General features: G+C 38.6%; 1 protein-coding gene across 8 annotated transcripts in view; it reads left to right on the forward strand.

The window, feature by feature from the left end:
* Positions 1-17,326, forward strand: part of usp54a (ubiquitin specific peptidase 54a) — a 51,071-nt gene that overhangs the window by 15,763 nt on the left and 17,982 nt on the right. For all 8 annotated transcript variants that reach the window (XM_039672997.2, XM_039672998.2, XM_039673003.2 and 5 more), the window contains exons 2-8: positions 2,554-3,138; positions 8,797-8,889; positions 12,143-12,277; positions 13,167-13,280; positions 14,173-14,255; positions 15,861-15,966; positions 17,158-17,304. In XM_039672997.2, coding sequence (XP_039528931.2) covers positions 2,992-3,138; positions 8,797-8,889; positions 12,143-12,277; positions 13,167-13,280; positions 14,173-14,255; positions 15,861-15,966; positions 17,158-17,304 — 825 coding nt within the window. In that variant the 5' untranslated portion in view covers positions 2,554-2,991. The remainder of the gene's footprint in view (positions 1-2,553; positions 3,139-8,796; positions 8,890-12,142; positions 12,278-13,166; positions 13,281-14,172; positions 14,256-15,860; positions 15,967-17,157; positions 17,305-17,326) is intronic.

Genomic DNA, 17,326 nt, shown 5'->3' on the forward strand with positions numbered 1-17,326 from the left:
CAAGTTTTGTATTTTGGCATTACTTATTTTGCACATGTCGAACACTACTCTTGTCGATCTCTTTAGTGGTCCCTTTATAGTAGAAGCAAAATGAATCTACATTCAGCTCTGAACACTGTGGCGGGAGCTGATATAATTTTATAGTCTTGTGAGTTGGGTCTGCTAACGGTAGCGATGCACTCTTGCTCTTCTCCCCTTCAGGTTACTTTCTGAGATCTGAGGACACTGAGTGAACCTCTGAGACATGCTTGTTTCACCAAATCAGCTTGTGGTTCACCAAAACCATGTTTACAAGAACATACTACAGTGGCCAAGACATCCTTAGCCACTGTCTGGGAGCTAATGAGGACCTTACAGTAGACACTTCTAGTTCTGTTTTCTGCCAGACAGGATAATCCACCGTCTGATCAAGATAATCTGCCTGCTTGACCTGCCGTTCGACCTACTTCACCCCCTGCTGACCAATCAGAGCCACAGTGCACAGCCTACCTGCGATAAAGAACCCACTATAAGTGTGTGCACATTTTTTTGTGATGTCTTCAATGTTAAAGTCCCTGTAAAGTCAAAATTAAGTATGTGTTCTGAGTTTGTCACACCAGAGAAAAATGTGTTATTAGCCACCTAGCCAAATTTGAATGATTAAAAAGCCGGCAAGTCCACAAAAGAAGCTATCAAAATCTTGAAAAAATTAGCATTATTCTCTCCTCTTAAACATTGGGGACGTGTCTTCTGGCTGCGCCGAAACCACGCCCACTAGCGGGAAAGCTGTCGGCGGTGATTTTAGGTGAAACTGCTTTCGGGACAGGAGGATGAAGGACGAGATGGGAGATAGTCGGTTCGGCCCCATTCACCAGTAACAGTGGATTATCAGTGAATCCCAGCTGTCTTCGACAAAAGTTTATAAAACGATGCCGTGTAAAATGATCACTTCAGAGGTGGGTGTTAGCGGTGATCCTCAGCTCTCCATCAAGGTTGGCTCTTTACTTAATCCACCTAAAATTAATTCACCTTTTCTTGATGTTATCGTTTTTACGAAATTTGAATTAAGACACCGATCTGTTTTGTACATGATCGCATCCAGGTAGTAGCCCGCGCATTTCCGTGTCGAAGGCATAGCTAGCTAGCAAACTGTAGGCTGTAGTAACTAATAGTACTGACAGTAACTCGTGATTGAGCGCCAAACTGATTGTGAATGTTTTATTGTTAGGGGAGGGGCCAGCCTCAGTGGCCATCAAGTTGGGGTGTGTCCAGGGTGAAACTGCTTTCGGGACGGGTTAGCTTTCCTACACATCACATGGTCACTGCTTCCCATCAAAGCTTTGACAATTCTGTCTGAAAGACTAATGCAGATGAGTGTTTGAAAGAGGACATTATGCCCTGTTGTTTATAGGCAAAGCATATTTTAATAGCGGGTTTAGGCGTTAATGTGGTTTCAAAGCCATAAACACAGACACGGAATCCAGTGACATCAGCAGTGTAAGGTCAGCCGGTGACTCACAGCTGGATAAACACGCATCCTGGTAGAATTTCTTTCTCCATTTCAATCTCACATAAGTCCCTTTTCTTTGTAAATAGATTTTTTCTTCTGTTCATCCATTCTCTATGCCTCTGTCATCTTTGTTCCTTTCTACATTTTCCTGTCAGTCTGTGGCCCTCTCTTGTTTTATTCTGTGTTCCTTGAAAACTGCCCTCAAGTCTGCCTACGTCAGAAGCACATCAGGCGGTGGTGGACGTAGACAAATTTGCTAAACTCTTGAGAGGAACGTCTCTAGGCTACAGCGTTTATACTTCCTGCCAGGAGCTTGAGGTAAAACCTAAATGTTGCAGGCAATGGATCTGGACCTCTTTGGATGTCTCGCTAACCTTAATGTAAGCTTACAGGCTGAGTGCTGCTAACATAGCTAAGGCTACCTGTGGGAGAGTGGTTTAAGAAAGAGCAGTGATTATTTTATCACTTGTTGAGTTATGTCAGTGTTGTGTCTGGAAGGTCGAATTGTAAGTCATTGTGTCAGTGCAGGACATCAACAGTCAGCTAAGGGATGTTCTTTATGCTGGCTTGGAGTGGGAAAAACAGATAAATCCTTGTCTGCACCCACGTGTTGGTTTAGTCAACAGGCTGAGATCTGAATCAGATTGTATAGGAAATTTCACAGCACGTCGCTGTTTGTGTTTTACCTGTTTTGAGTCTATGCACACTTTCAGATAATTTTCATTTTTTTGGGTGGACTATCCTTTTATGGTTTCATATGGTCCCCCCCGTCATGCATCATTTTATTATATCCTGCATGTAAGTGGAGACCAATTTTATAGTTATTTAATCATACATCAATAGAAAATCAGATATTGTAACATTAACTTCTCAGCGATCTTGAGTACGCTACTCTATCTCAGAGATCTAGGCCTATGTGTTTTAGTGTCTATTTATCCACAAAAAAAATCTATTGTTGAAAATGAATGACTTTTGGTGACTTTGTTATGGCAGATCATGGTGTTAAACTTAATATATTTTTGAGTGTGAGATGTTAACATTTGTATTTCTTTTTATTTTTCCAGATATACAGTGTTGTGAAGATTCACGCCTTGTGACCTGTTTACAAGTAGGACAAGACTCTTGCCGTCAGTCTGCACACTTGCTTCTGTTTAAGGGTGTAGCACAGTAGTGAAGATCCTCACACCTCCAATCCAAAAGTATAGTAGTGTGAAATTCCACAACCAAGTCCAGAGAGCAGTTAATAAGGCCAAGAGGCAGCACTTGCTTTTTTTTCTGATGCAAGAGGACAACAAGAAACCAACACCCTTGGATGAACTTTTCCCCAGTACAAATGTATATATTTTATATTTTATGATTGCAAAAACAGTGACCATTGAACTTTTTTAAGAAATATTTGCATCTTTTGGATACAACACTAATGCATTTCCCCTCAGCTTTGGAAAGATGAACATAAAATTAAGCGGAGGGACGATTTAGAGTTTGCGTAGATTTTCTTCACCATGTCATGGAAAAGAAACTACTTTGCATCTGGCAGCAGTGGGTTACAGGGCATATTCACCCCACGAACCATGACATCAATCGCCCCCAGCAAAGGACTCATCAACGAGCCGGGACAGAACAGCTGCTTCCTGAACAGCGCTCTACAGGTAGGACGACATATGTTCATGCTATAAACACATCATACATGTTATCTCCTTTTAATTTCAGAAATCTGATCAGGGACTTGTAGTACAAATAGTTTCTCAGTTGAACACATGACTTTTGACGCATTATCAATCTTTATATGGTGCTTTTAGGAAAGTATCTCAGAAGTATCAAGTTGACTCAGTGTGGTCTCTATTCAACTCAACACACTTTGAGGGAAACCCACATGAGCTTGCCGAGATGTTTTCATCAACTGTTCGGATCTACTTTTTCCTTGTAGGCTGTGAGGATAAATATTTTGCATATTCTTTCATTAATTAAACTTGTGCAATGTGTGACCTCAATAGATCCTCCCTTCCTAGTAAAATTGTGCTCCACCCCATGATTTGCCATTTGAAGCAACAAGTTAAGCGGCTCGATGAACATAGCAGCAGTAGGAACGGTGCGCTGGCTCTTTACACGTAGCTCTCCTCGCATGAGCGCCATTAGACAGAAACCACTGTGCCTTTTATTCATTGTGCTGCTCGTTGGAGCCTGCGTTAGATTTAGTGATGATTCAAGCACTGTCTGCACTAGACCCCACAAACAACTGTCAGACGCACACTGTCCTGGCCGGTAATTACCCTGCACAGCAACCTGCCATTACTCACCCTCTATTTTTGGATTACTGTATAATCAGCTATATGGAAATAAAGGGGCTTAGCTGGCTGATAATATGTCTAAAGCTACAAATTAGAGTCAGTTATGGCTGGTTCGGGGGGTTGGGTGTTTGAGGGAGTATTGCGGCTGGATTGTCTGTTGCCATGAAGATTAACAATATGGCAAAACCTGGGGATTAAAACTGTAATCCTGTTTGACAAAACATATATCTATAAACATCTTGATGTACTTGAAATGCAAATGTAAAATCAAAATTGATATTAAGTCAACAGTGGCTGGCCATATTGAGCGGCCAGCGAAGGTCAGTAAAAGAAAACATCCAGAATAGAATAGAATTAGGCTACTCTAAAATTCATGTAAAATTGCTTGCAATGAGAGTGGTTGGGGACATTTCAACTTGGAGCTCAATGGAGACTGGCTGGACTGAGCTGCCAGGAGTGGCGGTAACCAAATGAATAAAATAATGAAAATAAATAAATATTCATTGATTTTTAAGTATTTTTTTGAACAATTCACACAGAAAATAGAAAATTATTGTAACTTTTTTTATTTAAAAAGCCTAAATGTATAAATCTCTAGGAGTTGTCTTAACTGACTTGCCAGTGGATGGTGGCAGGTCACGTGACCTGTCAGTGGCGGCTTCTGTCGGCCAGCTGAAGATTAAACCCCAACTCCTTAATTAATAAAGAAAAGAGCCAGTTGGTGGGAAAACTTCATTCTTCACTCTTGTTATCAGGGTTTTTCCTTCATAGAGAATTAAGAGATGGCCGCCTCCATCAAATTCTGTGCCACCTCCGGCTCTCGACAAAACTCAGACAGTCACATGCTCAGATACACTTTTTCCACCGTGACGTTCTGTTGCGGGTTCCCGGCCTGTGTCCATTTTCAATTCGTATAGTTTGCCGATAGTTCTGCACGGATCATAATCAGTGGGTCAGGTGGGCCAAGTAATAAAAACATAACATTGCAATTAATCGAGGGTGGATGACAGATAAATCATTGTAATGTGTTGAGTTTAATACAGACACGGAACTCTCATCATGGTAAAGCGCAATGAACGTTTCAAATCTTTTTTCAATATCAGAAATGTTTAAAATAACTAGAGATTTTTTTAAATATTTATTAAAACAAGAACAAAAAACACGGTTGCGGCTGCTCCTCCGTGGTTGGTTTGTCAGTATCGCGGTATTACAATATTGCGGTTATTGCGACAGAGTTATCTGTTATCCGCATTATCGTATATCTGTGACAGCCCTAGGCTGGTGAAAGCCGTTTAATACTGTTGATAAATCTATTAATACTGGTTTATTAATCTATTAATACCGGTTTAATACTGTGGGGATATATATATATATATATATATATATATATATATATTCTAAAAAAATTATAGTATTATAAAATATATAAAAAAATATACATATATTAAAACATATTATAAAAATATCACAATTATATTATAGAATATAAATAATGTTCTGAACTGCTGGCAAGTTGAAAAAGGAATAAATAAATAATTCTTCACTTTTGAGTCCTGAAATTGTTAGGTCATGTTTGTTCTTGAAATAAACACGTTGCACATGGTGTGAAATGGTCACATTCCGTGAAGGAAAATCCTCACATGACTGCTCACATTATTTGAATGTTTGATGAGCTGAAGGAAGTAACTCAGTTTCAGTCACTCATAGTAATTTTCATTCCATTTCAGTCTATCTCTCTTTTTCATCAGCTCTGCCTCCTGTCTGCTTTCCGTTCCCTGGATCTGAAGCGTGTAATTCGTTTAGTGATGGGCCGTGGTGTCCATCTTTGCACAGGGCTGTCTCTGATCTGTCCAGTTTGGGGACTTGTGTAGTTTTGCTCGCTCTTATTGAACTAATCGTTCAAGCCACATCCTATTGCAGCTCATCTATTTAACAATTACAATCTCCACAGTTGATCAATTTCAGCTGCTTTTCTTCTAAAAAGATAATTTCTTAAAAGATTGTCTAAAGTTTCCTTGATGGAATTTATTTTTTGCACATATTTATGATTTTTTTTAACTGTCAAATTGCCTTCAGTTTCAACTGTCCCTTTATAGAGGCTTGACATTCCCCTCAGTAATGACGGTGGTCAGAACATTGCTTTAATGAGCAGATGTGACCCAGGTTGGCAAGCGAACACCTATATTATTTGTAAGGTCCCGCAGGCTTCTCATCAATACAGCCAGTCACATCCATACAACTATACAACTCTACTGGACAGTTGAAAAGCTGGATTTTGTTGTTAGACATTCTCAGAGGCAAACTCAATGGCATGTCAAAAGCTCCAGCTCCCAGACCTTGAGTGTCAAATCAGTGATGTCAAATCAATAGAAAGGGACTCTGTGGCCTGATGTTGACCGCTTGAGACATGGACACACTAGCTAGTCCATGGCCACTGGCTGAGAATGTCCCCGTGTGTCTGCAGAGCTACATGCATCCAGAGACCAGGATTGTTAGAAAAGTCCTAAAAATATCATTGTCTAAGGTGTTTGGTTTCTTTCTTCTTCAGTGCAGTTAGATTGTATTTAAATAATATTAATGTTGATATGTTGTAATATTAAACAGCTTTTTTGCTTGATTTCTTTTTTTAAAACCCTAATTATCCAACCCATCTCCTGGACTTATATTACAAAAAACTGTTTTTACGTCATCTTTTTTATCTTATCAATATTTTTATGGTGTACCTAATATTATTTAATATTTTACAATTATTTAAAACTATTGCTTAATACATTTTTTTAATATCAAATTATCCCGTTATTATAATTGTACATGAAACTACAAGACCACTATAAATTCATTAGCACTTGTCGGACAATGATGGCTCAAATGTCTTTAAACCTCTTCTTACTAGGAATGGGAATCTTTTCAACTCTCACGATTCGATTCTTGTGGTCACAATTCTCAATTTTGCATCTAATCTTTATTTTATATAGCCCATGCATAGATTTGAATTAGAATTGTTGAAGACTTGTGAATTGACCCCCCACCTCCACCCCTAATCCTTAATTAGTCTTTTTTAACCTGTCCTGAAACGCTCAGATCTTTATATTTCAGCCCTGCTTGCCAAGGTTTTGTGTAAAACTTCACCAGTTGATTTTCCTAAACAATTACTTTTTACCATTACCACATCTTACCATTGCAAAAAATAAAATAGTGTGATAATACTGTGATAGTGCAGTCTAAGTTCTCTTTTGTGCAAACATTTACATTTAAGCTTTTGCTTAAGCTAAGACTGCATTGCATTTCATGCATTTTATTCACTTACGGTTCATTTTGCCATGCAAAGAGCATCAGCAGAAGGTTAAATAGGGTGAGCTGAATGACCTTAGAGATCAATGCGGTTGAGTGCAGTTGAGTTTTATTGTGCAGACACGTTCAATGCCCCAACTTCACTCAAGCAGATGTTTTCTGATTTGTGTCTCTTGAAATCTGTAGTGCAGACAAAATCAATTTTAGAGTAATTTCAAAGTAAAGCGAACACACAGCTCTGCGCAAGTCTTTTGACTGAAACTTAAGTAGGTCACCATCTTACAGTTCATTAGCTATGTTTACATCCACCTATTTTTATGCGCATGTTGGGATATTGCATTAGAAAAATGCCGGATGGATAATGCGCAAAAATAAAAACGTATGTGCTCAATTGAGTCAGATAAACTTTTTATCCAATAAGAAAACGAGTATAAACTGTTTTACTTTGCAATGGGACGACATAACAGGACTAACCAGTGAACTGGTCTGATTGCACAGCATCTGAAATGCTGTTTTGGTTGTTCTGAAATGCCTGAGCAAAGTCTGTCGTCAAAGTGGTTCAGTATAATTAACTGTCTTATGCAACTGTGTTCACAAACAGCAGAAAGCAAAATAACTTTGCATTTCGTCTGCATGCTCTGATTCGCAACTAATTTATTATATACACTAAATTATTATATCCACAGTGGGTTCTCCTACTGCTGCAACTTCCATTTCTCTTAGTGATCATTAGCGCCAACTTATCAGGAAGTGACGACTTTGTTCTCTTTATTTTCAATTTTTTTTATGTGATATTCCAATTTTGCACTCAAGTTAAATTCGCAACTTTGGATGATAATTGACAATGGAACGCCATTGACAGTTTATTAAAGTTATTAAGATCTGTGAAGGTGAAGTTCGACAGCAGATTCATCTGGGTAGCTGAGTTGTGTTTAGTGGGACTGACAGCTCTCTCAATAATTCAGCATGCAAGCGTGTAGATGTGCCGGACGAGCAGCGGGGCCATGGCACACCGTCTCAGCTCATGGCAGGCAGGTGGGGTCAGGACGGCCTCCGCAGCCTCCTGGGCATGGCCAGATGGGAGGTGTATATGATTGTGTGTCTATGCGTGCGTGCGTGCAAGCTGCCCGGCAGGAAGCTAGCAGGTCTTTGTTTGTTCCGCTGACATTCCGCATCATCCTTCTTCTGGAGATGCATGCATTCCTCAAGATGAAAGACTAAAGCTGGGAAACATGCTCATCACTTCATCTCACTCTCAGAATCTCCTCTGGTTGTTAACCTGCTCCCTTTCTCTTGGATAAATCACATGGGCTTATCAGGTCTTTGTCACCTGATTGGTAAGACATAATTGCTTCTCTCATGTGATTGGATTACGAGGTGTCAAGAAAGCTGAATTTAGGAGATCGATACTGACAGACAACTTTCTGCAGAACAGATACAGCTTGCAATACCTCCGTCTCCAAACAGGCTTCTGTTCTTAAAATGTCTTGCCCTCCTGAGAGAGACATTTAAGAAGGGGTTGAAAGTCAACTGCAGGCGGTGCAGAGCAGCAAGTGCTTTTTGAGCCTGATACATTTTTGATGACTAGAGCTGCATTTTTGAAGTTGTCTTGAAGACTGTCTGATGCTTGATTCAACCTTTCTTTCAGAGAGCTTTTGTATCATGCACAGTCAGCTTCAAAGATCAGATTAAACATTGCTTTAGTCTAATTTCTCATTTTTCTTACAGGTTCTCTGGCATCTGGATATCTTTCGGCGAAGTTTCCGGCAGCTCACCACACACAAGTGCATGGAAGACTCGTGCATCTTCTGCGCTCTGAAGGTAATGCACTCAGCCCATCAGGTTTTAACGTTATTCATGATGCGTTTAAATCATAGAGCTGACTGGGATCACTGCTCCATTATAGCTTTTCTAATTCAGTAGTTTCCCTTTTTTATACGAAGCCTAATGCGTTTCTACCATCTGCGTATGCTTTAAGATTCTGAAGTGTTATGAAACATTAAAGACTGAACTTTGTTGAAGCAGAGAGATTATCGGGTTTACCCAGGGGTTTGTTGTTGTTGTAGATTTAATTGAAGTCATAGTTCACCCAAAAATGACATGATCTGCTTTTCATACAAAAGTCAATGGTCAAAACGGTTTTGTAGTGAGCGATGCACTGATGTGAAAATTGTTGCCGATACGATATTAATATTGCTGTTATAGCCAATACCGTTATTTACCCATGTCAAAATCTCTGTATAGAAAATACATGGTGAGGATTAGGGCTGCACGATATTGGTAAAAACATACATTTTTCTGCGATATATATTGCTATAAAAAACAATTTCACCAGATGACTTGAATAGCTCTATTTGGAAAGAATCATTCTAGAATGACTGGGGTGGTTTTGTCATGGAGTATCCGCATAGAAACTAATATTAATAGAATGTTAACTATTGTAGAATTTTATTTATATAAAATTATATAATTTTTTTTATTGAAAGTTTGGTTTATTATCTGAATGTGTGGAAAGCTTTTCAGAGAAGATAAGGCAACGTTGTTTTAGCACAATTCACAACCAGTGGTAGTTCGGTCTTCTGACCTTTTACCATCGTGTATTCTCAAAGATATTTACTCAACTCATTCATTAATATGCGTGAGTGACGGAGAGAGAGCAAGACAGTTTGAAGACGGTGAGAGTGCACATGACGGGGCTTTCAGTCTCTCTGCTCGTTCTCTCAGTTAAACAAGTGCAGCAGTCAGTCATCTACATCACTCACCAGTCAAATAAGGCTTTGGCGGGACAAAAATACGCCTTAGTAAGGCTGACAGAAAACAGCTCGCAAGTTTCAGTCTTCTTGCGCTTGATGTTTAAACTGACAGGACTTGCGCTCGTACATGCACTCGTGCAAAAACAAACATCCCCGCCCCCACACTCACATCTACACACACGTCAAATACACAGGAACGATTATCGGCCTGTTCACATCGGCCCTATTTTGACAGCACAACGTGTAAAAAATGTACCATATCGGCCGATATTAAATTGGCTGCAGATATATTGTGCACCACTACTGTTTTGTAACCAACAGTCTTCAAAATATCTTCTTTTGTGCTCTGCATTAGAAAGAAAGTCATACAGGCTTGAAATGACTTTTTAAGTAGTAGTTATTTTTTTCAATGTTGGTTTTACTGATTAATGGCTTCATTTGGTAAGTCTATAAAGAACAGCACCCAACAACTCCATTACACCACTGTGCTTTCAAAAAGGACTAACTTATTTCATGTTTTGTTCGCGTAAGTTACTCAAATTTATGTAACAGCTATTCATTCTCAAATGAGAAACAAAGATGATATTTCACTAGTGACAATAATTATTTTCAAAATATTGTGTATGGTTTATTTGAATGATTATTTAGGCCTACTTATTTAGTCAAAAAGCAGAAATGACAAATTATTAAAAAAACACTGGATGTTTGTTGGACCACAAAAAACAAAAATCATTGTTAAATCATTTTAAAGCTTTCAGACATTGCTTTATCTCTTCTGCTGTTGGCAAACCTTTTAACCGGTATTGTATTATGTTTTTGTACATTAAGAAATTAAGTATAAGGTAAAGTGTTATAAGGAATAGACGTGTGTCAAAAAACTAGCCGTCATGTCTTTAACTAGAGCTGTGTGGCAAGCAGTGTTGTGGGAATGCAACTCTTTCCGTGCCATTCCTTTTTCCAGCCATTTTCTTTTTTGTCCCTACCTCCCTCACTCTCAATTCATATTAGATTCATTTTAATGTTCAGAAGTGCCATTGGCACTTTCCATCAAATGTTCTATAACTCAGCTGGAAATTAGAGGGCTCTCTCCTGAGCCCTGTGCCAGTGCAGTAGGGGGCTGCCTGTCTGCTCTCACACACAGGACTGGGACAATATGTCTGTCAGCCTGTCCGCTCTCTTTCATGGGTATAATGCTCCCTATGTATTCAGCTGTCTGTGTTTTTCTGACTTTACTCCAGTATGTTTCACTGTCAGTGCATAAGTCCAGTGTATCTCTTGCTTCAAACCTCTCAGAGTTTTCAGCCTTCAAAGCAAAGATGCTAATCCCGTAATGACTCTGTTTACTGAAGAGTTTCTTATGTCAGCACAGGAGTCAGTGCAGACAGTCATGTCTTGCATCTTACATCATAGGAAATCTTAGGTGTGTTCATATAACAAAAGACACTTAATTATGCAGGGTTTAAATGTGACTTTAGAGTGAAAAGAAAGAGACTGGTATTAAAGGGATAGTTCACCCCAAAATGAAAAGTTCTTCAATTACTCACCCGCATGTCGCACATACGATGTTCTTTCTTCTGTATAACACAAGCAAAAATGTTTTTAAGAATGTCATTACCCTTTTTCATACAAAGGAAAAAGTTTTGATTTTTGGCTACAATTAACCCTTTCACACGTACGTTTAAAATATTCGAACTGATCCCCCGGCGTGAGTTTTTCTAGGCCACCGTTATTTAGAACCTGTCACTTAAATGTTTCCATGGTGATGCGACATTGCTTGTTTGGTGACACAGTGCTGAATGAATGATGATCTGCAATTTACATGTAATTTTTCCTTTATTATTCAAAATATTCACATATGTATTAGCTATAACATGAAACATTTGATATTCTAATTGTCAAATATGTGCAAGAGGATGTGTTTTGTTGTCTAAACACCTTTATAACGATTGTGTTAGTTGAGCTGTATGTGCGATGGGCGCCGCCATGTTAGTTTACAGCACGTCAATTCCTCAACTTCTCACGAAATACATAGAAGTAAGTGGCCGGTGAACTGGGAGAAGAATATGGTAAAATGTAAAGCCCACTGTATAATTTCTAAAACAAATGCAAAAAATATACCATATCTGTCCCTAAAAAGTGTATATAAGTACTTTAGAGTAGTAATATATACAATTAAGGTACTACTATGAACCTTTTAGGGGTCCTTTTGAGGGTACTTGGCTAGTGAAGAGTTTTTTTTTTTGAAAACTAGGTGGCAAAGGGTTGGTAATGTTTTCTTTGTTTAACATTAATGGAAAGCTGTTGTTGTTTTTTTTTTTCAGAGCATCTTTGCGCAGTTCCAGTTCAGCAGTGAGAAGGTGCTGCCCTCTGATGCTCTCCGCTGCGCTCTGGCCAAAACCTTCCAGGATGAGCAGCGATTCCAGCTGGGCATTATGGATGACGCTGCTGAGTGTTTCGTAAGGGCTCTTGACTCTTAACCATCACTCTTTCACTTGCCTCCCCCTTTAAAGCATTACTGCTTTTCCTCCCATTGTCCTTTCCATCTTCTTTAGTGTGCTTTCACGTGCCACATTGTACTCTCTGCTGATGAAGTAGATTTTCTTGAAGAGGATATTGCTTTGTCTTAAATATTTCTTGTGTACATTGTTAGCTCAGCTTATGACGTGTCTTGAGTCCATCAGTGCTAGTAGAAGGAAGATGTTTGTTATCCTTTTGGTCCTGTAATTATATCTCTATCTCAGTATTTTCCTTTCATTGTTGCTTGCATGTCTGCTTCCATGTCAGTTTTGGGTAGGATGATTGATAGTCGAGATAGCTGTGATGCGATCCCCTGAAATGTAAACCTGCCTGTTTGACTCTGTAATCTTTTGTAATCACAAAGAGAGACATCTCCTATTGTACGCAGTGATTAATTTCCTACTAATGGCTCATTTTAAAGGCCATAGCATCATAACACATAAGATAAAGAATGGCTCCCTGTCTCGACTGCTGGTTTTGCAACATTGTACAATGTGCTGACCAGTAAGAAGTTGGAACTGCAACCACGAACTGCAAATGCACATTTTTTCCTTTTAACCACTATTGTTGTCTGGCCGTTATGTAAGACTGGAGACACTGGTGAAGGGCAGATGCTTGAACTTTTAACATTTCCCTGCAGAACACAACCATTCCCCCCTCCCCAATTTAGCCATAACCCTCAGCCAAAAGAGTTATCCACAGACTCACCCACTGGATAGTGTGAATCAGTTAACATGAGACATGCAGGACACATGCTGCTTCTCTTCAGTTGGATTTTAATTAGAGAACACTTTAAGTTTTAATATTTTGACAATAATTCTTTTGCAGGAGAATATCCTCATGAGGATCCACTTTCACATCTCTGATGAGACCAAGGAGGACATCTGCACCGCCAAACACTGCATCCCTCACCAGAAGTTTGCCATGACACTCTTTGAGCAGGTGAATCCCCTTAATTAACAAGTTGTAACAATCAACAAGATTTTTGAAAGGGGGGTGGACATTTGCTGGATAATTTAAATATATTCTGTAATCACATTTTGGTAATGTATTAATTCCGCCGTCACATCTGAGCGCAAAACGCTGCTTGGACAGTTTCTAGATAGTTAAAAATAATTAATAATTCAATAATAATTTAATTGTTCATATGTGTTTAATCTGTGTTCAAAAAAAAAAAAATCTTCTAACAAGAATAATCATGACAAACCAAATTAATTGTAATTGTATTAATTAAACCATTGATGAAAACAAGCTGATACCAAGGTATTTTAGGCCTACAATTCTAACATAATGTTTCATAAAATAATCTTGATTGCATCCACACCCCCCCCCCCCCCCCAAGTTAGGTTAATGTAAGCAGCTTCTTGCAATACTATTCTAAATGCATAATAAAAACTAAGTGCAAACATTACCGCTTCAATGATGTATAGCCTACAGTCGTTTTTACTGTCCAATGACAGCCCATCTGATATATACTTTCAGTGGCATGGGAGTCGGAAGTTCATTTGTTGCCCCTACGAGTTTATAATAGCATATTTTAACAAGATTTTCAAATGATAAAGAAAAAGAAAAAACTGCCAAAATATTTTTAAATGTTGGTTTTATTAAACTATGTTTTAAACATGTGAATAAACAGTCTTGTATTATTTATTTTTCAGTCTTTTTATTTTTAATGTAGGCCTACTATTTATTAATTTATTGTTCTATTTTATAAATAATAATATATTAGTAAACCTGGATAATGGATAGGGGGCGTTGGCCCAAAAAAGTTTTGAGAACGACTTTCCATAGGTGAAGTATCCCTTTAACATATATTGTTTTCTTTCTCTTTTAGTGTGTGTGCAGCAACTGTGGTGCCTCCTCAGACCCCTTACCCTTCATTCAGATGGTCCACTATATCTCCACCACCTCTTTGTGGTGAGCAAAAACATCCCTGCAGCACATACACATGCACAATAGTGAGTGATGTTAAAGAATGAGGTCATTTTGAAAGCTGGGACCAAAAAGGGTCACACTGTGCACGGCACAGAAAACATCATGTCCCATGCTCTTCTTCAGCTGAGCAAATGATATCTGCGCCACATCAAACACAGTGAAATCAATCAGAAAAGAAAGAGATTCCCTCAATGGCCAAGAGCATATGGGAACTGCCAGCTTAAATATTACTCTAGGTCTCCTGGCCACAGCTTTTAATCATGGGTGATGAGCGGCCAGATCCGAAGCCGAGCCACGCAGCAGAGCAGCTCCCCTTGCAGCTCCCTCTGCAGTCAGGCTTTGTCAGGATCTGCTTTTAGAGCTGCTAGTTGCGAGAGCAGAAGATACTTTGCACCGTGGACAAACAGACTTAAGCACAACAACAATGAAAGGGCTTCATGAATATTCTAGTATGTGGCTCTGTGATTAAGGAGGATTTTTTATGACAATAGCTGACATTGCAGAGGAGTGTTTGGTTTTTTTTTCTGCACAACGATATCGACTTCTTGTGTCCTTGAACCTGAGTACTGTTACTGTCTAAGTACTGTTGCAAGGATTACAACTTATGGATTTATAAATTAGTACAATAAAAATATTTAATACGTTTTTCAGCTAAGCTATATTCTCTGCCTCAACTTTTGCCTGATCTGCCTCTGCACCTACATTGAACAGTATGTCGTGCAGTCTACATAGTCAGGCTCTGATCGGTTTCAATACGCAACGTGAAGGGAATGATTCAATATTTTAATAAGAATAAATGTACTTAACACATATTTAAAAAAAAATCTGACTATAGGATCTGCTCTGTACTGTATCAATTGTAAGTATATTTAGGTTTAAGTATATTTAGGTTTATCGATTGTAAGTATATTTAGGTTATCATTAGCATCCTATGATTTGTCAAAACGGGGTATCTGAGGGAGACAGTTTCCTAATACGTTTCCTAATCTTTATGGACATGCCTATGAATTCAGTTCAAAAAAACTGGTCAATTAATATACAATTCAACTCATGTTGGGTCAGAGATGTGAGCATATAGGCTGTTTTCCTGCAGCTTTAAACAGCTCTCATTCAGTCCAAATTTCTAAGCCCGGAGATTATAGATAGTTTTATAATATTGTGTATTTGAATGTCAGTGGGAATAATTGTGTAAAAAAATTATGACAAATGGAATTATGACAAAGTCTCTCTTGTGTACTGTATATACACACTCTCACTCAGAGGAGCATGTACAGGTAACATTGTGACATTGGCAAGACTGTCACCCTGAGACCTGCCTGAGCTGCGACGTTGCTCCAGGCACGCAGTGTTGCAGTGTCTTTGAGATGCAGTGACCTCTGCTGCAACAATAAGATGAACCACTGTACACAAATACACCCAAACACTTGAGTCACTTATTTAGGTTAGTGTTACAAATTCCATTTGAAGTCATATGGTAATTATAGGCTGTTTACTAAATCAAAGGCTTCACCCATAATTACAGATATGAGAGCTGCTGTTTATTGCTTGTTATATCTTAACGTATGACGTGTGTTGGTTATGCTACAGTAACCAAGCAGTGCGAATGCTGGAATGCAGAGAGAAGCCCACCCCAGACATGTTTGGAGAGCTGCTGAGGAACGCCAGCACCGTGGGAGACCTGCGCAACTGCCCGGTTAGCATTACAACACAGCGCCACACACTCGGATCCATCAAATCAAGTGCTAATTAGGCATAATGAAGCCTGGGACAGTGTGTGTGTGTGTATGTGTAGTGCTTGTCTGGGTTTGAATAGGATGGTGGCCATTGAGTAATCGCTGGGTCAAAACAGGATGCAATCAGTGGAATTTTAATTTGTCTTGTTGCCCTGAGGAGGACCAAATTCTTAAGCAACACACACACGCATTTATTTTCGTGTCAGATCATTTTCCATGCGTCAGGGATGACGGCTTATCACATTGCAAAAAAATACTTTTCTTAATCAGTATTTTGTCTTTACAGCAAAAGAATCTAAACATCCTTGAAACAAGATATGTTTACTTTTTAAAAGAAAATAATACGTTCTATAGCAAGAACTTATTATATTGATCAAATTGACAGTAAAGACAATTATAATGTTGTTTCAAATAAGTGCTGTTCTTTTTAAGATTTTACAATTGATTAAAAAAGAAAAATAGTTTTTAAATTGTAATTTTTCACAATATTCACAATATTTCATTGGTTGAGTATTAGAGACTTCTTCCAAAAAGCTTAAAAATCGTATCGACCAAAACTTTTGAACGGTATCGTTAAGGCTTGTTTATACAGAAATTAAAATTGATTGAGGTATATGCTTAAAACAAGAAAGATGCTTGCTTTTTATTAAGAAGGGAAAACAAGTTAGTTTCTTAACCCCATTCCAAGTAATTTTTTCTCATTTTAAGTATAAACCATATAACAAAATATTGTTAGTTTTCTTTGATAGTCATATAAGGCATTCATACATCAATGAGTCTGTACATAATTAGATTATATTATGCTTGGCCTGTCTGTTCCCTAGTGCTAATGGAAGCAAACATGTTTTCAGACTTTAAACCTACAGCAAGATTTTCAGTATGAATTAAACACATTTGAAAGTTCAAGAACAAGGTGTACAAATCTGAAACCCAACTGTTTTCTTGACCCTCAGGGATAATGAAGACATGCTTCACATGCAACTTAAACACACACAAACATTCATATTATGGGTGTCTGTATGTGATTTGTGAATTATGTAAGGGTGACTGGTGTAAGTTTGGGCAGGGAGAAGGAGAATTAATAGTAACAGTGTGTGTGTTTTTCATTAAGCTCCAGTATAAAAAAGCCCTCTCCCTTGTTTCATTTACAGGGCAACTGTGGAGAGAAGCTCCGCATCCGGCGTGTCCTGATGAACTCTCCAGAGATCATCACCATTGGCCTGGTGTGGGACTCGGACCACTCTGACCTGGCAGAAGACGTCATTCATAGCTTGGGCACCGTCCTGCGGCTCGGAGATGTAAGATAAACTTCCTGACAGT

This window comes from Pimephales promelas, chromosome 11 (assembly GCF_988280905.1).
Source record: "Pimephales promelas chromosome 11, fPimPro1.hap1.1, whole genome shotgun sequence".
NCBI lineage: Eukaryota > Metazoa > Chordata > Actinopteri > Cypriniformes > Leuciscidae > Pimephales > Pimephales promelas.